The 26200-nt window shown below is 42.9% G+C and overlaps 1 protein-coding gene across 1 annotated transcript in view; it reads left to right on the top strand.

Annotated features, from left to right (window-relative positions):
* The window catches only part of vps13d (vacuolar protein sorting 13 homolog D), a 58156-nt gene that overhangs the window by 5651 nt on the left and 26305 nt on the right, over positions 1–26200 (top strand). Inside the window, exons 6-39 of the mRNA XM_069659512.1 lie at positions 654–770; positions 1053–1157; positions 2774–2944; positions 4388–4488; positions 4699–4867; positions 5560–5661; positions 5843–6032; positions 6255–6437; positions 6655–6785; positions 6903–6957; positions 7193–7360; positions 7966–8096; positions 8180–8312; positions 8413–10683; positions 10787–10938; positions 11153–12208; positions 13092–13182; positions 13298–13424; positions 13526–13706; positions 13852–14034; positions 16785–16938; positions 17063–17276; positions 17440–17611; positions 17917–18032; positions 18856–19080; positions 19170–19471; positions 20698–20831; positions 21141–21296; positions 21607–21781; positions 21937–22011; positions 22123–22323; positions 23902–23991; positions 24379–24519; positions 24595–24720. Of these exons, the coding sequence (XP_069515613.1) occupies positions 654–770; positions 1053–1157; positions 2774–2944; positions 4388–4488; positions 4699–4867; positions 5560–5661; positions 5843–6032; positions 6255–6437; positions 6655–6785; positions 6903–6957; positions 7193–7360; positions 7966–8096; positions 8180–8312; positions 8413–10683; positions 10787–10938; positions 11153–12208; positions 13092–13182; positions 13298–13424; positions 13526–13706; positions 13852–14034; positions 16785–16938; positions 17063–17276; positions 17440–17611; positions 17917–18032; positions 18856–19080; positions 19170–19471; positions 20698–20831; positions 21141–21296; positions 21607–21781; positions 21937–22011; positions 22123–22323; positions 23902–23991; positions 24379–24519; positions 24595–24720 (8098 nt within the window). The remainder of the gene's footprint in view (positions 1–653; positions 771–1052; positions 1158–2773; positions 2945–4387; positions 4489–4698; positions 4868–5559; positions 5662–5842; positions 6033–6254; positions 6438–6654; positions 6786–6902; positions 6958–7192; positions 7361–7965; positions 8097–8179; positions 8313–8412; positions 10684–10786; positions 10939–11152; positions 12209–13091; positions 13183–13297; positions 13425–13525; positions 13707–13851; positions 14035–16784; positions 16939–17062; positions 17277–17439; positions 17612–17916; positions 18033–18855; positions 19081–19169; positions 19472–20697; positions 20832–21140; positions 21297–21606; positions 21782–21936; positions 22012–22122; positions 22324–23901; positions 23992–24378; positions 24520–24594; positions 24721–26200) is intronic.

Genomic DNA, 26200 nt, shown 5'->3' with positions numbered 1-26200 from the left:
CTGTAAGCAACTAAAATTGAAACTGTTACAGCAGTCAGCGGAGGAGGTTCAAAAGTTTTTGAGAACGTCTTAAAACAATACTCAGGAGCCTCAGGAGCCAGGAGCTTTCAGACATTCACACAGGTTTTGCTCGTCGTAGTATCTCATATTGACTGCTCAGAGATTCCTTCTTAGAGTAAGCTCAGTATAAACAATGGAGGACAAAAAACACAGGGCTCTTTCTTTGCAAAAATGGATTTGAATGTTAATAGATTTTTAAGTGAGTGGCTTCAGTGCACACCAAAGAGACGGTAACTTAGGAAGACTTCGATCTTATTTACTTAATTCAGATTGCTGAACTTTAGACACATTTTTGTTTGGATTTAGGATTGTGGATTTTGTCCTTTATCTCTTGTAAACACATTGGGAACGGACCTTTTACTGGACAGAATAAACAGGTTAGGTGCACCTAATAAACCTGCAACTGAGTGTTTGATACATTACAATTATGCAGAACACAGGTGTTGTTTAAATCCACACAAACAATCCAAAGAATAATACCTTAATAGGGAAATGCCTCCAAATACCAGGACAGTGGCTTTCCATGCTGCTGTACTTGTTAATGTTTCACTCTGAGGTGCTGAATGAACTTTGATTTTCTGACCTGTGCGTAGCTGACGATCCAAGATGTGCATCTCAGATTTGAGGATGACTTCTCCAACCCAGAGAAACCCTTCTCCTTCGGGGTTTGCATCAACAACGTTTCAGCTCAGAATCCTTCCAAAGAGTCGGTAAGTGTTCGCACAGACTGATTTTAAACTCTTAATATGAGATGACACCTTTTTCCTTTTCATTTAGGCTTTTATAATTCAGATATTGAAACTATTTATAAGGAGAGGTTTTACAGTAGTACAATTTATTCATTCTGATTCACTTTTCTCTTGTTATAAGCCTCCGTAGCTCTTCTTTGTGATCTGCATGTCATAATTATTTGCCTCTCTTATGTAATCGGCTGTCTCAGTAGACTGATGACAGCCGCTCTGTTTGAGGTTAACAGGGATTTTCCTTCACAGGTTCAGAGGCTCCTCCGACAAAAGCAGCTGGAGATAGAAGACTTCAGCGTCTACTGGGACACAGAGTGTGAGATGCTGGGAAAGCTGCCTGCAAATCAGATCCAGGTCAGTGACCTTCAGCAGTTAGGAGCCAGCTCACTGGACACTGAGTATTTGAGCTCTGAACTGCACCCGACATTTTCCATTTGACCTAAATTATATCTGATCAAATGGACTGTACAAACACGAGATGAGGGTGAGATGTGACTCATCATAATTTCAGCTCCCTTAAAGCAGTGGTTCTCAGTCTTTTTACATTAAGGGCCCTTTAAGGAGACAAATTAGACCATCGACCCACATTTAAAAGATTTTGTCCCCGGGTCCCCATCTGATAGGATATTTTAGCAAGGAGGACCAACTGAACAAAATTACATTCATACGCATATTCATACTTGTAAGGCTACACTTCTTCCCCAAATTTGTGCCCCAAAAAACGGTATATTTGTTAAGCAGTTGGGTCACTAGCTCTAAAAATGCTATATGAAACCACAGGACAGGACGTAGTTATAGTTTTTATTGCAGAAATTGTTTACCTACCTTAAAATCCGGACTTTAAATCGCACTGGAATATAAGACGCAGTCTGTTTTTGGGGGTATCCCTGAGGGAAAATTGTTTTTGATAGCTAATTATTAATAAAAATGTGTATACAAGTTATTTCAACACTATTTCAATTTATTTTCATTTGAAACACATTCAAAGCACACAAATTACAGCCTACCATGTCGGGTTTGTAATCCTGCTAGCTACCGGTGCGTTCGTTGAGCTCAGCCTGCGATAACGTTGATAGTTGTGATGACAACAGCTGCACTGGCGATCATGACGGCACATGTCCTTGACGAAGCTTTAGCTAGATAATAGCGCCATCGTCTGGGTAAAATACCGTAACACAATAAATATCTCACTGCCGGTCCCACCGGTTTATAGTACGCAGCCCACTTTTTAGATGGAACAAAAAAGTGCGTCTTACACACTGAACTTTACGGTACATACTTATACATTCAGTCATTTTGTTACTTGTAGACTGAATTATAGTGGAAATAAGTGACTGTGACCCCTGTAAACCCCTTCAAGGACCACTGGGGGAAGCTTGACTCCACTTTGTGAAACACTGCATTTAACGTAAATCTGTCTGAAGGAAATTAATTTACCAACAAGACTTCAGCATAAATATTTTAAAGTCATGTGGACGACTTCTGCAAGTCCTGTGAAACCTGCCAGTCAGAAATTCTCTTGAATGAGGTCATTTGTTGTTTGCAAAACACAGTGAGATGTGTCAGAGTCAGGTTTTAGTCCAGGGCTTCTTCAAACTTGGCTCCCCCTTTTAGACTATTATGGCAACAAATGTGATGCAAACACTTTAGATTAGTTGGTCCCCGCATCTCTACCCTCACATCCTCCTTTCGTTCCTTCCTGATGTTTGTATCACCCACTTTGCCTTCATTTGTTTGTTCTGTTGACACTGCAAATGCATGTAAGGTGTAAGGTGGGTAGGATATTGTACTTATGTACTTATGTAAGTATGCTTTTTGGTACCCTCCGTATTTTTTGTCTTCTTTCTCTCTCAGTCTGAAAACTCAATAAAAACAAGAGAAATAGAGTCAGACTTTCTCCAACCTTTGAGATAAACAAAGGACCACTTAAGCGTCCGAGTAGTCTGATGTTTCTTTTTGTAACCGTACAGGAGGCGATGACCCACTGCATGCAGAGCCGTGAGCATCAGTACATCTTTGAACCCGTGTGTGCCTCCGTGCTGCTCAGAAGAAACGCCTCCAAGGAGCCTCTGAGGTCCCGAAACACCCCGCGAATCGAGGGCCAAGTTCAGCTGGAGCCCATGTCCCTGCGCCTGTCGCAGGTCTGTCTGAACACCTAATGCCCCTCTTTATTAAGACTGGTTCTTTGAGTGTTTCAAGACATCACGCTTGAGGCCCAAAGAAAAGACAAATGATGAAAAGATAGATGACAAGTTGCTCTACACTAAAAGTAAAACAATGCTTTAAAAGGCAGTCCAGGCACTAAATATGAAGAATATTACAACAAGGAAGGAGCAGCCTTTATTTCAGAGGGAAAATCATTCATAAAGAGCCAAGATGTTTCCATCACTGTCTCTGTAAGGGTTTCTTTTAATCGGTTGGCTTCTAGCTTAAAGGATGAATTCACTTTTTTAAAGTCCAACTTAAAATAATACTGACAAACCCAATATGGACATGGAAGGATAATTGTTAGCTGCATTCTTCAGCCATACTTTATGCAAAGAAATCCCTTTTGTAAAAATGTTTATATGCGGCTCCAACACTCGTAGTGTGACAGATAAAATTCTCAAAGTTCTTTGTGTCTCATTGATGCACTTGAAAACCATTTGAAGCCTCTCATGAGCTTCAGCTCACCTTCAGGATGCACAGAGCGAGAGCTGTGCATCCTGAAGCTCTTAGAGGAATAGCTTTAAGAATGAAAGTATGGAAAAGGAGGCAAGATCAATAACTCTGATAATACTGATGAGTATGACTCTGTTCTACTGCTGGAATAAGAGCTCCTGACATCCACATTACACTGTTATTTAAAGAGTGAGTCACAGAGCTGTACAATGTATTTATGTCTATTATTTGTATGTGCTGGACACATGGCGCTGGACAAGATGGGACATATGAGAGAGATTAAAGTTCTCAGTCGCTACGACTGTTTTCCATCAGTTTTATGAATGTAATATTTGTGGTCAGTGTCAATCTGGAGTAGAAAAATTGAGGGGAAGGAGGCTTGGTGATATTAACGTCAATCATGTAACACAAGTGTAGTTTTCAATTTCTGTGGCATTTCATTTTGCCAATCATTAGCCCACTTTTATCTCCTCCGCTATGTGATGTCAGGATATCCCTCTCTCGGTAGCGAAGCTTTTATATTGGTAGTGAACATTAGCGTACATTGCTGTCGTCATGTCTGGATTTGTCATGTTTGTAAACCACAGTGTGCCACTTTCTTCGCTTTGGCTGAAATACAGGAGAAGGATGTCTGCCCGTGACATGCCAGAGTCTGCATGGATACAGGTTTAAATACCTGCAGCCAGAGCAAATGACTACCGGAAACACAAGTCTAAACTTAACAGTCCTTCATGTTACAATAACTACGAGGTCTTTTCATGTGTCTTCCGGAGTGTGTGGTTGGACAGTTCCTGCTCTTTACAGCACAATCCTTTTAACCACCATCTGTGTTATATCTGGCAAATATTAATAAGCTGCTAATTAACTTATGTAACAGGAGCAGAACAGGACAGATCACTGACTGTGTGTTTGTTGTCTCTTAGATCCAGTACCAGCAGATCATGGCGTTCCTGAAGGAGCTGGACCGGCGGGAGAGAGAGATGCTGTACAGGAAGTGGAGGCCCAAAGTCCCCATATCTGGAAAGTACGTCGACACAGTAACACACAAGAGACAGCTGACTTTCTTATATGTGGAAACTTATTTGAAAACATGACACAGATTTAGACTCAACAGACTAAACCAGTTGAAAAGCAGTGTCGCACTGCATGTCACAGCACTTATTGTTTGTGTAAAAAAAGATTTGAATCGTTAAATCAGTAAGTTTGAGTCTGTAACATTGTTTTCTCTCTGCAGCTGCAGACAGTGGTGGATGTTTGCCATCCAGGCCAACCTGAGTGAAATCAGGGAGCAGAGACGGAGAGGCAGCTGGGACTTTGCTCTGCAGCGGGCACGAGACGCTCAGACCTACACCAGCCTCTACTTCAGGAGGCTCAAAGGAGCCCTGCTGAGTCCTCAGGAAGAGGTACTACACTGTTACACACATATAATGTATGAACAAACATTTAAGTATGTAAATCGCTTAATCCAAAAATGGATTATTACTTAGATTGCCCCTCATATCGCATTGATTTTTGTAATTAAACTCACAAAATATCTCACTTAGCGATGTCATACATCCTTGGAACGGAAAGAACACAGGGACGGTAATGAAGCTAGCAAGAATTTGCCCCTCCTTATGGGTGGGTAACACTAGAAAAGAAGCATTTTGTGTGACCTGTTGTCCAACCACATCAGAAATGAGAGGTGTGCAGTTGTTCTGAATGGCCACACCGGAAGGTTCAGAGAAAAGCCAGTCATAGAAAGGGAGGAGTTGCAATTTTAAACAGGGATAATGGCTTATATTTTCTCTCAAGGTAGACATCCATAATGTTGCACTAGCTTGGTCCCACAATCCAAAGATGCAGTATGGGAGGAGGATGTTTCTAAAGCTATCTGACATTCAGTTCTGATGAAGCAAACTGTCAGGTTAAGGTTGAGTTACCACAATATCCTGGTTTATGTTCTTCTTGTTGCCAAAGTGTTTGAGCTGTTTGCCCAAGTTCATAAATAGGCACCGTACCTTAATGCCTTTCCCATGCTGTGAGGTAACCCTGTTTGGTATTTTGAGAGGATGCACTGGCAAACAAGCACACTGAACTGATCTTTGTCCCCTAGAGCGAGTTAGAGCGAGTGGAGGAGGAGCAGACGTTAGAGGAGATACAGAGTCTTCGAGAAATTGTCCACGACTGGTTTCGAAAGCAGGAAGAGATCGCTGAGGTAAACTGATTCATTTTGGTGTTCAAAGTACATAAAAGTAAAATGAAAACCACATTTGTCTAGTCAACTGCTGTCTGTTTGTGTACTTACAGATGAAACAATGATGACTTCTTACAATCAATCATCTAACCTCAAATGTGTCTTTGTTAAAGATTCACCCTTTCTCTGTCTCCTCTTCCAGAATGTGCGAGAGCCCAGCACTGAAGTCCAGCCCTGTCCACCCCCGGCATCCATCCCCAAGAGCGGCAGCTCTGGGATGATCCAGTACCTGCAGTCATGGTTCCCGGGCTGGGGAGGCTGGTATGGAGATTCTCAGGACCCAGACAGGCCTGAAGAGCTCCTGCCAAGTCCATCCACGTGGGATATTCTAGGTGACAAAGTCAATCCTGTCTGTGCCTGAGGAAGGCTGTCAACATTTAGCAGCGTTGTGTTTATAAGCTTTAGCCAAAGTTGCTATCACTAGATTATTTTTTACTTCTACGTCTGTTTCTTCTGATGTCTAGATTTCTGTATAGTTAATCTTTCTTTGTTAAAGTCCAATAACATCAGACACTCTGACTGCTGACGCTGATGATATCTTCTTCCTTCTCCAGCAGAGACAGAGGACTTGTTCGATCCGTTGGAGGACTCCCACACTCTGAACACGTTCACCAGGCGAGATCACTTGTTCGCCCGGCTGGAGTTCTTACTGGAGAAGGGCGGCGTCACGCTCTTCCACCAAGACAGGAGGGAGGGCACGCTGCATGAGAGCGGGGTCATCCAGCTGGAATTCTCAGGTATGCAGAGGCAGCGTTTGGACTCATGGAAACATGTTTTGGGGTTTGTTAGTTAGTTTTATCAATACTGAATTTCTCTGGGGCTTTTGGCCCGACAAAACAAGACGGGCAGTTTAAGAGATTTTACAGATGGGCTAGAGGGTAGTATGTTATTGTTGACTCCTCTCAGAGCATGTGAACTGCTGCCTTGATTAATTTACTGTGACTGTCTCCACAGGGGTGAAGGTGATGTTGGAGTCCCTCCCTCGCTCCGAATCCTCCCTGCTGTCTGTTAAGCTGGGCGGTTTGTTCCTGAGAGATTTGACGACTCAGGGCACCATCTTCCCTGTCCTGGTGTCTCCCAAAACGGTAAGCAGGAAAGGACAGTGAAGTCTTCATGCGAAGAAAAGTTCAAAAGAGTGAATAATCATTTTTCAGTATATTATCTCAGCTTCTCACGTTTTTTCAATCTGTCACTTCTTATAGGACAAACTTATTGTAACCATGAACCAGCAATCAAGCCAGTCCAGCACTACCTCTGGTGAGAGTTCTGTTCCCTGTTTTAAGATTTATTGGATAATATTTTCTAATTAAATGTTAAGTTATACATTTTGTGACATTGAAACCTTTGATACCTCCTGTTTGAATTGTTTAGGCTGTTAGGAGTGTACTGTTATAGTTTTATATCTAACCATGCAGGCAGTGGCAAAGCAAAAAAAGGCTGGAACTGGACTGACATGTTTGTTTTGTTTTCCTGTTGTTTGGATGCAACACAGAGTGCTCCTCACCGCCAGTGTTTGAGATGATTTATGAGCGTAACCCTGTGAGGTGTAAATTTGAGAGAAGACTGGAAGTGAACACGAGTCCCCTCAACATCATCTACAACCCACAAGCAATCAAAAAAGTGACCGAGTTCTTCTATAAAGGAAGAGTTCATACCTCAGGTAAGTACAGAACATTCACCTTGTAGACAGACACTCACAGATTCATAAAAAATACAGTAACTGAAAGGTCCGTTTACAGTTTCCTACATATACATACGGCCCGATTTTATTTACATTTTTAAGTTGTAAAGTATTTCTTCTCAGATCCGCATCATGACTTTTGTTAAAAATATACTGAACATCTGATTTTCCCCACCGTTGGACATTGCAGCGTTATGTTCTGATTACCTCAAAGGGAACATCCGATGTGATCAATCAATGACAGCTGAATCAGGCAGATCAGGATGCATCCAGTTTTATGATCAGCTTAATTAGATGATGGTCCTGCACTATAAGCTAATATTATTACACTGCCAAATTGCAAGCCATGTTAGTAAAGCCACTTCTTCACAATACTAAACACAGTTATAGCACATACTCCATGACAACAGGTGAGAGAGTCCACAGCACGCCACTGTCACCACCACTTAAAAAAATCCAACTCACAACATTTCTCACTCACCTTATTAGTTATTTCAGTCCACATAATACTGGTATGATTTCTCATCTACTTTGGATACTCAAAAAGCATTGTTGTATTTTGAATATATTTCTTTGATTACCAGGTTTTGGCTATCAGTCAGAGCTGGAGCTGAGAGTGGCAGAGGCTGCCAGGAGGCAGTACAACAAGCTGAAGATGCAGACCAAAGCAGAGATCCGACAAACCATTGATCAGCTACTCGTCGGAGAGTTTATTGTAAGAATTATTCGTTGGAAGGTGACATTAAAAACATGGCAGTTAAATAATAACTAAATACCACTTATTTGTGTGTTTTGTAGGAAAACAGTAAGCGATGGACAATGAAATTGGACATCTGTGCACCCCAGGTGATATTCCCTGATGACTTCCAGTCAGGGGACCCAATGCTAGTTGTTGTTGATTTAGGCAGAATTCTCCTCACAAACTCTCAAGGTAAACCACTTTAACCAAAAAATAGAATATCCTAATATCTCAACTCCTTTATCAAATGAGGTTTCTAACTAATACCTGATGTTGTTTATGTTCTTTAAAGATGACACTAAGGTTAGCTCAAAAGCTTCTCAACCTGAAAGGGAAGACATGAGTGATGACGAGTTCCAGACACCTCTTGCCACCCCGCCAGAGTCTCCACCACCGGAACTAGACATACCTTTGAAAGAACAGCTCAAAAGCTCTGACCTTTCCTGCCTTAGATCGCCTGAAAGTACACAGGCCTACAGCAGAAAACTTTATGAAAAGTACTCCTTGTCCTTCAAGGACTTGCAGATAATGGTTGGTCGCTGTAAGGACAACTGGAAACATCTTCAAGAGAGTGAGGTAGGACCTACTCATGTGGTGGAGAAGTTTAATGTGCTGCTGCAGCTTGAGCAAAGATTGCGCTACACTTCAGACCCCCAGCTACCTGGGGCCGTCCTGTCAGGAACCCTTCCAGACCTCAAGGTCCATATCAACCTTGAGAAAATGACTGCCCTCAGGAGTTGTTTGGCAAGGCTCAGCAGTCCATCTGTTAGCGAAGAGGACAAAAACCAAGAGAAAGGCCCAAATATAAGGTCTCCTGACCCTCTTACCCTCCGCCATGATAAGATCTTTCAAAGGGAGGACAGCTCCTGGAAGCTGCAAGGTTCTGCAAAGAACCTGACCCAGAGTGTAATGACCTTGGAGCAGCACACACGGGAAGTCCTGGTGGAGTCCCGTCTACTTTTAGCTGAATTCAACATTAACTACATGCAGCTTGGTGTAGAGAGTGATGGCCGCTATATATCTGTTCTCAAGGTATTTGGCACAAATGCTCATTTTGTCAAGCGGCCTTATGACGCTGAAGTCTCTCTGACTGTCCATGGTCTTCTGCTAGTGGACACTTTACAGACCTATGGCTCAGACTTTGACCTCCTTGTGGCTTCCCATAAGCATCTCAGTTTTGACATACCCACAGGCAGCCTTCGAGAGAGCCAGCCTTCTTCCCCTGTGTCTCCTGATGGTAGGTCTCCACAGCATCAAGGACACCATCCTGAGATGTCCTCTGGTATAACCATGGATAGACTCTCCCCCTTCAGTTCCTTTCTCAAAGACCAGGAGGCCCTGATTAAGCTTGAGTACCAGTTTGTGAGCTCAGACTGTCCCTCCATGAACCTGGACAGCTCCCTTCAGGTGACAACCATGCAGGTCAATAACTTGGACATCATTCTCAACCCTGAGACCATGGTAGAGCTACTGAAGTTCCTCCAAAAGTCTTTCCCCAAAGAAGAAAGCACCTTGACATCATCACAACAACAATCAACACAGCCTTACCAGGAAGAAGGGGATGGGACATATCAGGCCACCTACGACCAGAACAAAGAGCTGACTGTGGAGATCCACCGCCTCAACCTGCTTCTCCTTCGGACAGTGTCCACTGGTACTGTCCTGGGAGCCGAGAAGAAAGGGTTGAAGATTGCCACTGCCAGCATTACTGGCACCAAGGTCAATGTGTCCATGGGCAGTCGTTTGGACATCAATGGTTCCCTTGGGTCCATGCAGTTGGTGGACCTGACCCAAGAAGGAGGCCGAAGCCAGTTTGTGGTCAGTATTGGCAGTGTTGAGGACAGTACCTCAACTCTTGGCGGATTGGCATTCCTTGGTGATGCAGGAGGTTCTCCCTCAGAGGCTTTAAATTTTGGCCTTCTGGAGAAATCCCATGGGGAGTGTTCCTTGACACTTAACATGGCATCCTTGCACTATAACCACTCAGCCAAGTTCCTGAAGGAGCTCAGCCTGTCTGCCAATGAGGTAGAAGACAATTTTCGCTCCATGTTGAAGAGTGCTGCCACCAAAGTGTCAACAGTTCTAGCCACCAAGACAGCAGAGTACAGCGGTATGGTATCACTCTTTGAAACTCCATCACGGAGATCTCGGACTCAAAGTCAGAGCTGGAATTATCCATTTGAGGATGAGGAGGATCTTTCAATGGAGGAACCAGAACCAACCCTAGATACATTCATGGTGAAGCTGACCCTCAATGTCAGCATTGAATCACCAGTTGTGTCCATTCCTCGTAAACCGGGGCACCCTGAGCTATTGGTTGGTCATCTGGGCAGCATAGCAATCCAGAACTTTGTTACTGGGCAAGACTCTGAAGGAGAGAAACTTCAGGTGTTGGTGAAGGACATTCGACTGTATTCACTCAACATGAGTCATTTGGTTCTGAAGAGGACACCCAGAGGGGATCTTGTTACCAACATGTCACCATCCCGTAATGGAAGCGTCAGTCAGGATGAACCACAGTTCACACGTCATGACTTCTTTGAATCCCTCAGCCGTGGCAAAGGTGAGAATGTTACTAATTTTAACTATTTGTATCTCAAATACATAATTCCTCTATCTAGTACAAACTTAGAGCACAAGTTCACGTAATTTATTTTCTTCATCAGCCTTCCATATATTGAAAGACACCACTATACAGTTCACCCTGGAGAAGGTTCCTGTTGAAGAGGACACCCAGTTCACCTTCCTCACCACAGAAGAGCCCTTCAAGAGCACAGGGTTACTGAAAGTTGAGGGCAAATTCATCAACCCTGTTCAGGTATAATCAGGTTACCAAAAAATTCAGATGTGCATTGAGCTACCAGAAGGTTTCTTATTTGATCAGGAAGAAGGTATTAAGTTTCATTCACATTAACTAAAATAGAGACTAAAAAAGGTAGATAGACAGGAATGATTTAATATGTTAAATCAGTATGTTTGTGGTGCCTTACTTACTCATTTCTAATTGTGTTAATATTTGACTCTGATCATAGGTGTTCCTGTGCAAGCCTGTGTATGAACAAGTCCTCCAGACACTGGACAACTTGTCCCTGATTGAGGAGATACGCGTAACACCAAGCCAGCCGCCAACACCCCCACCTCCAACTCCTTCCTCCACCCGACATCACCGCTTTCCAGACCCCCAGGGGGGGCTGTTTGCAAGGGACCCTCCACATGTTAGCTTCTCCCACATGTCGCTCCCCTCTCCATTGCCCCTTCAGTCTAACAAACCAGCTCTTCAGTTACCCTCATTTACTCAGCTGAAAGTAACTTTACACGTTGCAGAACTGCAGGTCCAGCTCAGTGCTGACCTGACTCAGGGCTCCCAGGGCTTAGTCAGTCTGCGCTTCCAAGATCTGGAGGGAGACTTTACCAAAGACCACCCTCATCTGCTGGCTGTCCAGCTCGCTCTGCGGTCGCTGCTGATGGAGGACCTCCTGGAGCAGAACCCCGAGTCCAAGTACAAACATTTGATGGTGTCTCGGGGAGCTCTCAAGCCCTCCACCTTCAGTCCAAAGGAGTACCTTTCCCAAAGTTGTCCATCAGCATCCAACGCCCTGTGCCCAGACATGCCCCGCTCACTGCCCGCCCACATGGAGGAGGCCCAGAACGTCTTCCAGCTTTACCAGAGGCATCCCAACACTCCCTCAGCTAGCAGTCGCAAATCCAAGAGGGACCCAGACTGTCCCACAACTCCACCTCCCTCTCCCACCCACAATACGCCCTCTCCACATCCATCCCCAGATTTTGATGATTCATTGGTCCATATCAATATCCTGCTGGTGGACCAGAACCACCCAGAGTTCAAAACACGCTATGGCAGTGTGGGACGAAGTGTGGATGTCGACTTTAACTGCCTTGACGTTTTGATCACACTACAGACCTGGGTGGTTATCCTGGACTTCTTTGGTATCGGTTCCACAGCCAATAATCATGCAGTTAGAGTGAACCCAATGTCACCCCAATCTGTGCCAGGACATCCTCTGTACGAGTCAGACATGAGCGAGGAGGAGACAACAGAGGCAGTCAACACCAGAGTGGACCTAAAGGTAGGTCGGGGGGGCATGGTGTGTCTTGTTTGAATGGTTGGGCTGTCCATTGCGAGTCAAGTAGGTTGTTCTACCTATATGACGCATGTTTCAAAGAACATAACTGTTGTTTTTAACTAAAACCATTTAGCAGGATGATTAATTTGATCACCAGATGTCTGAATTGGAAGTTAGCAGAGAAAAAAGAGGAGCTCAATTTAGCGTTAGCATGGCTTTAGACTCTGAGGACCAGAGAACATATTGGAGATGTCATTTTTAACATCAAACTGCTTTATTTCATATTTTTAGCGCTTTTAATTACTCTATTTTCTTTGGAGGGAAAGATTTGGCTTCCAATAAAAACGTTTAGAATTTATGGATCATTTTGAGACTTGTTTTGTAAAGTTTAAAGCCTGCCATTTGCTCCTGCATCGCTCTGTGTACAAGGAAGCAGCTAAAAACAAAGTGCAAAGAAGTCTTTTTAACTAATGATTGAAATGATCAACTTTTTAGGTGTCAGCCCTACAAATATTTAATATGACAACACATTTATGCGGGCAGAGAACAAATCCTCAATAGAATATGAACATTTAAAATAGTTGTTGGGTGCATCCCAGTATTTGACCATGCCTTTTTGAATGAAATTTCATGTCTCACCTTGGACCATTTTAAAAAAGTATCATCATGGTGTAACCTTGATAATAACTGCAGTCCTGCTGTCCTAGTATTGGATGGTTAAATAACACCCAGCATAGAGGCCAATATATTGTTCAAAATGTTCATATTATCCTCTGAAAATGTATCTTTATGATTTTTATTCTCTCTGTCATTCTTTGTGAAGCTTTAGGAGTAAATTCTAAAGTGAATGTTTAATGACTAAACCTGTTTATGTTTATATTTTTAGGTTCATTCTTTGTCTCTTGTACTGAACAAGAAACTCAACGAGCTTGCCAGAGCGAGTGTGTCCAAACTATCTGCTCATCTAGAAATGTTGGGTGTGTACGAACAGCTTCACCCTGATCAGATAAAACAAACCCTTCACACTACAGTTTCTTCTTTTACATAACTACGCTTGCTCATGAAAATAATTTAATAATTATTTTATTTCAGATGGAGACTTGGCACTACAAGGCAGTCTAGGAAGTCTGTCCCTGAGTGACCTCACCCCACATGGTGATCTCTACCGGGAGCGCTTCACCACTCGAGGAGGGGAGGCCCTTATCTTCAACATCCACAAGTATGTACCACACAAGCATCAACAGAGTATCGCTTTGGGTGATACTGAAGAACTTGGAGGAATGGATTATCCTTAATCACCTTTGTATTCTGATTGATCAGGTATGGTCAGCCAGATCCTTACCTGGAGCGGGAATGTGACATCAGGGTGTCCTTGAAGATGGCTTCAGTGCAGTACGTCCACACGCAGCGCTTCCAGGCTGAGGTGGTGGCCTTCATCCAGCATTTCACCCAGCTACAGGATGTCCTCGGCAGGCAGAGGGCTGCAATGGAGGGCCAGGCTGTGAGTACTGCCGGCTGGGGCTCTTTACCATGTTTAGAGTCTTGTACTGTAAGAGAGATCAGAATTTTCTCCTAGTCTTTCCTCAACACCTTCCTTTGACCCTTTCCTCCCTTCATCCATGTCTGTCTTTCTTCTCTCCCTGCAGGTGCGGGATCATCCACAGCGGGCATCCAGGGTTCTGCTGGATATTGAGGCCGGTGCACCTGTGATTCTCATTCCAGAGAGCTCAAGGTCACCGAGGGTCATTGTGGCCAACCTGGGCCAGCTGAAGGTGCAGAACTGCTTCCTGCCAGCTGGGGCTCATGGGACTTTTTCCCTTCGAGACAAGGTAGAGAAACTGACCATGGCACATGCCTTTTTCCCTTCTCTGGTGAGTCACGCTGTCCATCCATCCCAGCATGCAATGCTCCCTCACTATCCTTTCTCTAACTCGTATTAACATTTAAACTGGCTAACTTTCCTGCACTCTTATTCCTATCAGGCAGTGTCATATATAACAATGCAAGTGCGACAGTGCAATGTGATATTGAAATAAAATCAACGCGTGAGAGTCAAAAACCATGAGCAGGACAAATATGATCAAACAGCAGATCAGTGCTGATAAACAGAGTTTACTGGAGCTTCACTGTAGGTTTAAAACATATCGTCATAATCCTGCCAAAATATGTCATGAGGAAATTAAAAATTTAACATTGATTTGGTTGAAAATTCAATGGAAATTATTACTTCCTTAAAACAATAACACCTGGATGTATGACGGTGATTTTATGACATCACCAATAGTTGAAAAGTGAGTTGTGGTCCAGTATGCAAGTTTGAAACATCTCACACCAGGCAGCATTTGTGTATTCATAGGTTCTGGATTTCATATATCAACACATCTCACAGGGATCTTTAACTGTCACAGCTTACTGCCTGTTTTCTTTATGTAAAGATATTTAATTTTTCTATTGTTAAAAACCTAAATGTTCTTTTTCAAGATTAGAAATATCTCAACACTTTTCCATGGATACATATAATGACAAAAAAGGAGATCATGACCAAGATAACTGAGAATATGATAGCAACATGTCCATAAAGGTTCTCAGTCATCCAGGCCACAGTATTTCAAAGTTCATCCCAATGGGCAGGTGGACTTGAAGTTTTTTAAGATGTTTCACCTCAGTTCTGAAGAAGCCTATCGGATGAGAAGCGAAACGTCTTCAAGAACTTTAATCAAGTTTAAGCCTTTTGGATCAAACTTTGAGAATATGATACATCAGCAACAGGAACTTTTCACGCTGTTCTTTGTTTGGTGCAAGAGAGCACTAGGTCGATTTTATTTCAGTCTTTCATTTGCATCTTGTGTTTTTTATGAAGAATTTTATACTGCATGCAAGCTCATACAAGGATCCATCTCATTACAAGGTACAACAGCATGCTTTTGGTTTTATGGTGTGGAAAAGGGTTGTCACAATATCACTACAGAGAGCTGACTGAATAATTTAAATCATATCTTTGAGAAAAATATGAAATAATTTAGTTTTACAATACTTAGTTGAATGAAATATTGTTCAGCCCTGGTTTGCAGTTTCTTTCTGTGTGGGTGTGCAGTTGGTCACTTTATGGAGTTTACTCCTAAAAAATGTGTTGCATGTTTTGTTTTAAGGAATACACCAACTTTCCAAGCTCCTTGATCGTGTTTGAGTTATATGTCTTGAGCAGTTCAGTTCATGTACCAAGACATTTCAGAGGCGGCTGCTTTTGAAAACAGGCCTTTTAGAAAAGAGGAGATTTTAAAGTCAGGTCTAATTTATTTGTTAAAGTAATAATCTCGAAGATTTTCATGTAAACAAATGTCTGTTAAGTCTCTATCGCCGAATGAGGTAACACAATGGTGACTGAGCCTGTGGCCCACTGATGAAAGCCTTTGAATTTGCAGTATATAGTATTATTATGGACTGGGTGTCTGTGAAGACTTTCATGGAACAAATCCCAAGCGGCGCCCAGTTAGTGACGCGTTTCCATCAGCCAGCAGTGGTTGGTCTGCCAGAGAGGGTAGGCGGAGCTAAGCGGCTGCTTTTCCGCTCTCTGCAAGTGTTGCGAGTAAACAGTAATCTACTATGGCTGAACAAACAAAGAAAAGATGGATGACTACAGATACAACTTCAACAAGAAGTGAAAATCCAAAGAAGAAGAAACAAACTCGACGCTCAGATGAAGCAAACAGTCTGAAAAGGAAAGCGACCGTCAGCCAGGAAAATCAAGAGTTACAACCGGAGCCAACCGTGGACGTCACACATGCAACACTGTCTGGATATCTGGGAAGTGTGCTCCTGCAATTACCGTTTATCACCATTAGGTGGCGCCAAAGAGAACGAAACTGAGATCTTCAAGATTATAACTTTAAATAGTGAATGGATTATAAAATGGGAGATGAGGGGCAGCCCTCCCTTGTATGCTATGAAATAGGTACGTCCAACCAATCAAACTTTCTTCACCTGTCTTTTAAAGTAGCATTACACCTTTTACAAGATTCAGGCACATTTATAGTTTCAGTCTTTTCAAACTAAATCTGAATGTAAACCACTGAAAGAAACTACATTAGAACAATACACACGTCTGATTTCATCTCGTGGCCTCTAAATGTGTCTTGGTTAAATTGGACGCTTAAATCAGAACTATAATTGGCTCAACAGTCCCTGCCTTCAGACATATACCGTATTCACTGATTGGGGAACTTACTGGAAGAAGTTGGTGTATTTTTTTCTGTCATTGAGAATATCTGTGTTTTCCCAGTGTTTGACCCACTGAATAACTTTTATTTTTAAAAAAGGAGGCTTTAGTTTTTTAATTCTCAAACTGTGGGAAACAATTACTTCAGCAAGTCATTGAATTATTACTTTTCAAAGGGTATTCAGTGAGCTTTTACTTTTACTATCAAACAATAGGAGCACTGACAGAAATACTTTTTGTCTTACGTTTAAGTTAAGTTTAAGTATTTATCTGCCTGTGTGTGTGTGTGTGTGTGTGTGTGTGTGTGTGTAATATATTCTTAATCTAAATGCATGTGTCTCTTCTCTTTATCTCTTGAAAAAGGAGCGTGTCCGGAGTGCAGCAGGGAGGAGTAGCGAGCAGGAGAAGCCTAGAACGTCCCCTTCCAGCACCTCCTCTTCCACAGGGTTCACACTAGGCAGGCCGCAGTTCCCAGACTCAGGGAGGGCGCCTGAGGAGGACGGCCCTCAAAGCTTAGGTTAGCATCTCTTCCTAGTGTGAAAGAAAGCCATGTGATGCACCTGCAGGCTGTGTTTGTAAGAGGTAGAGCTAAGATGGCTGAAAATATAAAGACCATCTTTTCTTTTGTTTTTCCCCTTTAGAAGACCATGTGTGTTTGTTGGACTGCATCGCCCTGGACCTGCAGGAGATGGATATCTTTGCCGCAGAGCGTCTGCCCTCTCAGCTCTGGGACAGTGTTAAACCCCCAGAATCATCAGACCTCATCTTCCCTTCTTACTCTGTCCGTCGCACCGGAGACAACCTGCTGAAAGACCGCTGCCGCCTCAAGCTTAAAGTGGAACGCAACCTGGACAAGTAAGACCTGCTTCTTGCTTCATATTTACATTTATGACATATATTTACAATGAATATGTATGTGTATATATGAATATGGCAGAGCCTTATTTCTGTTGGAAGCAGTAGATAGGAAAATACCCATATCCTTGTCCTACCTAATGCTTGGTGTAATTGTTTCCAGGGAGCTGAGCCATGCAGTACCTGACATGTCCATCCACGGCAGCCTGTCGTCAGTACACTGCTCTCTGGACCTGGAGCACTACCAGCTGATCAGAGGTCTGCTGGAGAACAACCTGGGGGAGCCTGTTGAAGACTTCCTGCGACCCTACAATCTGCAGGACCCCAGCACCTATGTGAGAAAGCAGGCACCCACATGTACACCTAACAGATCCACTCATGGTTTATGATATCCCATGAATAAGACTAAGGCTTTATTATGATGTTAATGTCTGAGAATACTTTGCTTTAAGATGTATTTGCAAGTCAGTTTTATTTATAAAGCACTAGTACACAAATTTGCCTAAATAGGCGTTACATCTCAAATAACAAGGAATAAGGTTAATTTATCTATGATACAAATACACTAAATACTATATTTCATACATCTTTGTATCTTTTTAGAGACTAGGTTATGAACTGATGTTGTGTCTCTCTTCAGACGGTGTTGAGTGGAGACGTCTACACCACCTTATCGTTCCTGGTGGACATGATGGATGTCAGTCTGGAGCTCTTGGACAAACCCAAACTCTCTGAACACAAACGATCATTAGCAAGGTGCGCCTTTTCTTACTTCTTACCACCATATTAAAAGTATTTAGATTAGATTTTTTTTCCCCAAATCTATTAATAGGTAAACATCCTGTATAATAGGGCTGCATGATATAACGTTCAACAATCGCAATTGCGATTGTGCGCATGTGCCATAGTCACATCGCAGGACGTGCGAGAGTGAAGCAAGTTAAGTGACACGTCAAGCTGCTTCTTTTTTTGTTGCTCAGTGCAAAACGAAAACTCGCCAGTTTCTTTGTTTCAATGACTAATCGACAGGAAAAGTCTGTCTGATACCAGATTAGTGCAGCTCTTCGTCAGGGAGTCAAACTGTTTTGACTACATGTGTCCTTATCCAAAGAGCACCACAAGCTTACTCAATTTGAGTCCAGGAAGCACTCCTTCCCTGACGATTTGACATTTGAAAACTGTTGGAAATGGTGGCTAACATACTGTATTAATAACACCTCTGCAGCCACAAGTCGTTGTACTCATTTTATAAAGAAACATGTCGCTCTACTTTTTCAGAAAGGTGTCTCTGAACCAAGTGTGGTAAAGTAGGAGGGTAGTTTTGTTTTGTTAGAAGAAATTAGACTTAACAGTCCCAAATAATAAGAAGTATGATTGTTAATTGTGTATATGGACATGGAAACAAACTGCATTTATCTGTTATAATTTCCTATATTATATTTAAAAATTGCAATAAATATCGCATTAATATCCGGAACAAAAAGATAATTTGAGGCTGCACAAGTAATTGTTCAGGAACAGTGGGTCAGATTTAGATGTTTAACCACAACATCATTCTGTCTGTGTTTCTCTATCAAAGATTCGACTTCATGAAATCAAAGCTGCTCTTTGAGAGTTTCTCCAACGGGTCCAAGTCTGTCAACTTGGTGTCTCACTCCCTGCTGGCATACGACACTCGGTACACCGGACCGAATAAAAGAGCTGGTGGAGCTGATGGTACAAGGCCCAATGCCTTTGACTGCATCCTGCAGCCCTCCAAAACAGGCACAAACCGGGCGTCGCTGCAGCTGGAACTGCATTACAGGTCATTTTTGAGCTGGTGGAATGTTTCTAAACATAGGTAGGAGTAGGGATTTTAGTTTTTTACATAAGTTGTGTTCCTGTTTGCTGCAGATCCACACGGGACTCCTCCTGCTTCACGGTGGTCCTCAACAACCTGAGGGTCTTTCTCATCTTCGACTGGCTCCAGCTGGTGCGAGACTTCCTCCGGGGGCCGCAGGAGAAGGCGTCAGACGGTGCTGGCACTCGCCAGCGTTGGCCCAGTAACACCAGCACTGACTCAGCTTCCGGCACCACAGGCACCAGCACCATCGGGGCCGTCATGCCAAAGACAGTGAAGAGCGGTGTGGTCACCAAGAGGTCCACGGTGCCGGTCACCCAGGACCGCTACCTGGAGGTCAAGATCAACGTCACAGGTCAGAGAAGAATGATTGACGGGTGATCCCTGAAGGTCTTTGATGGTTTTAATACAATAAGCGATGTTCTATTTTCACATGGTGGCTGCAAATACCTCAAGAGCTTACTAAGTAGAAACATTTAATTATTAACAACTGATGAAGTATATCAATAAAGGCAATTGTATTTGCTTCTATATAAAAGTTTGCATGTTGTTGGAAGTGACAGCACAGCTGGAACCCCCAAACACAACACCAGAACACCTGAACAACCACATTGTAATGTCAGGTGTTAGCTGCTGTCGGGGTTTGGAAGTAAAACTTGGTTGCAAGTTTGATGCCTAAATGCCATGCAGTCAAAATCTGCAATAAAAAATAATTTCAGTTCTACTTACATGATCGTAAATCTGATTACTTCATTTTAGAAAACATAGGTTACATATCTGCAAAGACGTGTGGTACCATGTCAAGGAATTAAAGTGCTAATCTTGAAGATCTCAGTTTCGTTTCTCTTTGGCGCCACCTATGGCGATAAATGGTAATTGCAGGAGCACACATCCCAGATATCCAGACAGTGCTGCATGTGTGACGTCCACGGTCAGCTCCGGTTGTAACTCTTGATTTTCCTGGCTGACGGTCGCTTTCCTTTTCAGACTGTTTGCTTCATCTGAGCGTCGAGTTTGTTTCTTCTTCTTTGGATTTTCACTTCTTGTTGAAGTTGTATCTGTAGTCATCCATCTTTTCTTTGTTTGTTCAGCCATAGTAGATTACTGTTTACTCGCAACACTTGCAGAGAGCGGAAAAGCAGCCGCTTAGCTCCGCCTACCCTCTCTGGCAGACCAACCACTGCTGGCTGATGGAAAACGCGTCACTAACTGGGCGCCGCTTGTGATTTATTCCACGAAAGTCGCCACAGACACCCAGTCCATAATAATACTATATACTGCAAATGCAAAGGCTTTCATCAGTGGGCCACAGGCTCAGTCACTATTGTGTTACCTCATTCTGAGATAGATACAGACTTAACAGACATTTATATAAATGAAAATCTTCAAGTTTATCACTTTAACACCACAGTCTGTTTAGCATGTGTGGTTAACTTTACATAGTGATAGATGGACGGCTGTAAACGGTCAAAGATGATACAGAGATATGTGGGTCAAGCATTAAAGCTCTTAAATTTGACCCTTAAATGGGTATCTAATACTTAAAATAAAATGTTGCCTTTGTTTGCTCTTCTTCTTCAGGCACAGAGTTTGTGGTTGTGGAGGACTCGTCTTGTCTGGATGCAAATGCCATCATCCTCAAAGGCACCACTGTCCTCACGTACAAACCCCGTCTGCTGGACAGACCTTTCTCCGGCAGCCTCGCAGGAATAGAGGTGACATCTCCCATTGTGAAAATGTTTTAATTTATGACTCCCTAATGTCAAAGAGAGCACTTTATTTAACAGCTGACGAATGTACCCACAGTTGCTGTTTGTACTTTTATCGCTCTTGTTCTACTTGTACATCCTCCTCCTACCATTAATGACCAACAGTGTACTTTGAAGATCAGAACATGGTTATACTTTTGGTTTGATTTGCACATCATTCATTCGTAAAGGAGTACTTCTTACTGCTGAACCGATATCAAGGTAGTTATAGGAATTATTATAAGCTTTGATTCAGAGGTATCTTGTCACCCTCAGGTGTTCTCATGTCGACTGGGCAGCGAGCAGGAGACGGCGCTGTCCATCATTGACCCAGTCAATGTTCAGGTGGAGCTGTGTGGGAGCCCCACGTACCAAAGCAGCTCCGGTCTGCTGGACGCCTTCAATGTGGAGGACATCCCACCGCTGCTCGAGGTCAGGAGACGAGCAACATTTTCTCTTCTTGCTTAGTTCTCAGTTTTTAACTTCATCATTTAATGAGCATTTTCTAATTTGATGTAAACCAAGCTCTTATAAAAGTAGTTTGTAAGTTTGTAACACAGGCTCTCTGTTACATATTTATAGACCAAGCTGAGACACACAGGTGATGCAACTCAAGTAATGTTCTGAGGCTTGACAGAGTAAAGTCAGAACCAGAAGAAATGATCCAACACAGGATGACTGAGACTTTGACATGTAGACTTGGTGGATTGCTCCTTTAATTGTGCCTGTGATTCTCTGACAGATTCAGTTTCCCGCGCTGGACATTCGTCTGTCCTACAATGACATTCAGCTGTTCTTGGCCATCGCCAAGTCCATCCCCACTGCCAGCACACCACTGCCCCCGACCACTGCACCCGGGACTGAGTCCACTGCTACACCCAAAGACAGCTTCAGGCAGAAGACTGAGGCCCTCATAGGTGTGTAAAGAGCAGCGTGTACAGTGTTTGTTTTATTAGTCTTCCATGGTCTAAATGCTTTTGTAGTTTTATCAACCCAAATATGAAAATAATAATATTGTCTGTGTCCAAAAACATCTTAGTTTTATAGTTTATGAGGTGTTTTGTCTCCACAGAGGGCCAGCTGAACCGTCTACAGGACCTCGGCTTCAGGAAAGAGGACTGCAAGAGAGCCCTTATTCACTGTAAAGGTAAGTGTGACATCTAACAGTGTTCTCCTTCCCTGCTAACCTAGCAGCAGAAAATGCTGACCATAATTGAATGAGACGTGTATATAAAGACAGAATAATGTGTCCCCTCAGGCCAGCTGGACCAGGCTGCCACGTGGCTCCTGGAGAACGCTGAGAACATAGCCGGTCACTCCAGATCCAGGGCGAACTCCGGCTCCAGCAGCCACTCGGCTCCTCTGTCCGGGGTGGAGGTGAAGGCTGAGAGCGTCTGCATCTGTTTCATCGATGACTGTCTGGACTGTGACATACCGCTGGCTGAGCTCACCTTCTCCAGTAAGGCTCATTTGAATAAGATGCGACTGCATGTTCAAACATAAGATGTTGGGAAAATAGTTTTTAGAGCTGAGGCAAATGTTGCTTTTGGAGAAAGAATTTGTTTGTATTATTTTGTTTGTTGTTGCTTTGGGTAGACTTTTCTTTTTATTTATACCTGAACTAACCCTGTGGCCTGCTGATTAAGAGACATGGCATTAGAGCTGCAGCGATCAAGGGAAGAGTTGGTAAATTAATCGGCAACTATTTTGATAATCTATTTATCAGTTTGAGTACGAAATAAGTAAAAAATGCTCTTATTCCAGCTTCATATAGTGAATATTTTCTGGTTTCTTTTGTCCTCTTTGACAGTTAACTGAATCTTTTTGGGGTTGTGGACAAAACAAGGCATTTGATGACTACATCAAAGGCTTTTGGAAACAATGACTCATTTTCACCATTTTCTGAAATTCTACAAACCAAACAACTTAGAAAACAGTTGACAGATAATTTAGGTAATATAATTAACAGATTATTACCAGACCTACATGGAATATAACCGCAGTGTTTGTTAACCCTCCCACTGGTGTCATATCCTCCCCTAACTTTCTCCCTCCACACATTTTGTCTGAATCTCTACTCTTACCACAGAGTTCTAAAACATAATCTTTGCAAAATGAAATCAATTCTTGTGTGTCAGTGGAGTTTATACTCCAGTTTATACTGGTCACCAGGGATGGGTCCAATATTGGAATAGTCATTAATTTATAAAAAAAATCAAAAAGTTCAAGCGACAATCGTCTCATCTTAAAAATATAATTTTGCCTGGTTGTAATGTGGTACTACTGCCAGGCGGTGGCTGTAGCACATCTGAAAGCTGTTTGCTAACCACCATTAAATAACAAAAGAAGAAGAAAGCATTAGTCCCAGGTGCCGGTAAAGCGGATGTGTCGCTGTGGACCCTCCCCACTCACACTGCGTCCCGGAGTGAACTCCGTTTGACTTCACTCTCAGCTGACTGGAGCACCCTTCGTTAAGGTGAAGGGATTAAATACAGCGACAAGCTTTGAGACGAACTCCCCTCACTCCGGCGGAGACATGAAATGTGTGTAACCATGGTTTAATGTCACACAATTAACAAAAGCTACTTAAAGACCAGTGAGTCATTAAAATCACTCCACATCATGAGGAACATAAACTTCGAGTTTCGTTGGTGACATTTTTTATCTCTAAATATATTTTTCACTGATTTTAATGAACTGCTTAGTTATTACAGCCGTCCCTGTAAATATAAAAACTTTTTACTTGCATTGTTTATAGACAACAAAACTGTTTATTAGATCCTGAAAGTTACGTTAACTTTAAGACGCTGACGTCAGTAAATTCTTTGAAGAGATGTTGAATAGTTCCCAGTGAATATCAAAATCCATCCCTACTGGACACTAAGGACTAAATGTAAATAGGTATGGAAATTAAAGTTTTTAAGAACTAGCAAAGAGTCAGTCACCGCGCTACATACACAACAAACAGTGCTTCAAGAAATGTAATAATGCACATCCAGGAAGTCGAGGATGCTCATCCGACTGTTTGTCATTGCAGGGCTTTATGTGCTGCAGCGCATCGGCTCCACCCAGGAAGGAAACGCCAGCTTCACCCTGTGTGGAGACTACTACAACAGAGAGCTGTCGGGTAATAACATTTACATGTAGCATGAACACTAATCTAATGTATAAGGGAAATATAATGTGAATCAGTTTTTTGGAGAACATCTTTATGATGACGAGGGTAAAATCCTGCTCCTATCAAAACCTAAAGCTTGTATCTGTATTCCCGACAAGATGATGAAGATGATTAAATTTGAGCTTTGCCGTTAGTTTGGATGGCTGTGTTCAAACTCATATTCAATATTCTGTGGTTTATCAATATGCCCGACAGCAGGGAGGAGTGGATGAACTGAGAGGAAAATGATGCTTTATTAAAGTTGATAAAACATTTATCTGTTTAAAATCATGTCGTAAATCTTAGGACTAGTGATGGCTGATTTTTCTTTCTTGTATGTGTGTCTGTGTGTGTCAGGCTGGGAGCCCTTCATCGAGCCCTGGCCCTGCTCCCTGTCCTGGCAGCAGCAGGCTGCCGGACGTCTCCACCCTCCACGTCTAAAGATGGGGATTCGAGCCAAGCAGAGACTGGACATCAACATCACCTCTGTCCTGTTGGGTGAGTTAAAGCTGCCTTTATATACGAAACACATCATAAACTCAGACAACTGAACACTTTATCTGCTCCTTCCAGAACAATACAACACCACCAAGAGCTCCTGGTTAGCTGACTACTGCAACAAGGAGGATCAGTCCCCACAGTCTCCACCCGCCCTGCCCTGGCTGGGCTCCTCAGTCGACCCACCCAGCGTTGGACAGAGTGAGTTTGAACGACACACAGTTACAGGAACATACTACTGGATATTTAAGAACTTCACAAAGATACTCTAAAATATAAGTAACAAAGCAAACTTCAATATCGAAGCTTTTGTGGTCACTAATCTTTGGTTTTTGAGTTATTAGATTTCATTTGCTATTTTATTTGTACAGGAAATGTGAAAGTTAATCACAAGTGACATGAAAATTAGACAATATTCAAATCTGCATGCATTTATAACTCTGGGAAGTTTTATATAAAGTATGATGTAAGTCTTTGGTAAGCCATTTAACTATCTGACAAGTCAAAGGACACTCAAGTGTTGGGCTGACATTACAAAACTAATTTGCAAATGTAAACTAGTTACTGACTCCAACCAACCTACACCGTCCTACTGCCCAAAATACCCACTGGAGAAGCAAATGTTGATTCTTTCACAAATAGTCCCAAAGAAGTACGTTAAACCCACTGACTGTTTATAAAGATGGACGACGCTCTCCTCCTCCTCTCGAACAAAAAGAAGCCTAAACCCCCCCGGAGCGTGCGCTGCCATCTTGCTCATCTGTATCCAGAGCGTGTGCAGTAGAGATCGGCTGGTGGAGCCGCAGTATTAACATCCCGCACCTTCCGCTACCCAAAACACACCTTTACCTTGTGGCCTTGCCGTGTTGGAGCCCTCAGGTGTCCTTGGTGTGTTGGAGCCCTCAGGTGGCCTTGCCGTGTTGGAGCCCTCAGGTGTCCTTGGCGTGTTGGAGCCCTCAGGTGTCCTTGGTGTGTTGGAGCCCTCAGGTGTCCTTGGCGTGTTGGAGCCCTCAGGTGGGCTCAGTCTGCAGCAGAACAGCTTCTCGTGTCGGTCTGAAGCAGATATTCACGCTTATGGAAAGTTCAATGACTGTAGTGTTAGTGTTAGTTACGTCTCCTCTCGCCGTTCCTCCTCTACTCTGCTACTCGGGAACAGAACGCTGCAGGAGCCCCATTTGGCAACAGAGCTGTCAATCATGAGGCCACACCCCCTTTTTATAGCATGAAATAACTACTTAAAAGTAAACTTGTGAGAAAAATGAACACATGGACATAAATCAGCATGATAAGAACTAACTATAATGACAGAAATCATGTTTGAGAAAAATGTATTTGACGTGTATTTTGATTTTATAGTTTGACTCATGTCCCATCTGTTAACATGGAGGAGGCGGGCTTTATGAGCTATACTGCAGCCAGTCAGCAGGGGGCGATAGAGAGGGTTTGGCTTCACTTTTAGGGAGCTGTCATGTCGGCCATCTTTTTATACAGTCTATGTTTATACCTCTTTGTTAGTGTGCTGATATCTTACCCTTAAAGCAGCTCGTTTAGGTCTTCTAGGACTTTGGTTGGTGACTTTGGTTGTACGTGTTCACTCTGTATGAAACTTGGTTGATAGGTTTCTTATTCTCAATGTTTTTTCAGATGTTTCGGCTGCTTCGCTTCAGCCTTTTATCATGTT

The sequence above is a fragment of the Semicossyphus pulcher genome, unplaced genomic scaffold (genome assembly GCF_022749685.1).
Source record: "Semicossyphus pulcher isolate SPU_LCO1_2020_fin unplaced genomic scaffold, fSemPul1.0.p SCAF_13, whole genome shotgun sequence".
NCBI lineage: Eukaryota > Metazoa > Chordata > Actinopteri > Labriformes > Labridae > Semicossyphus > Semicossyphus pulcher.
This window is presented reverse-complemented; position numbering and strand designations above follow the sequence as displayed.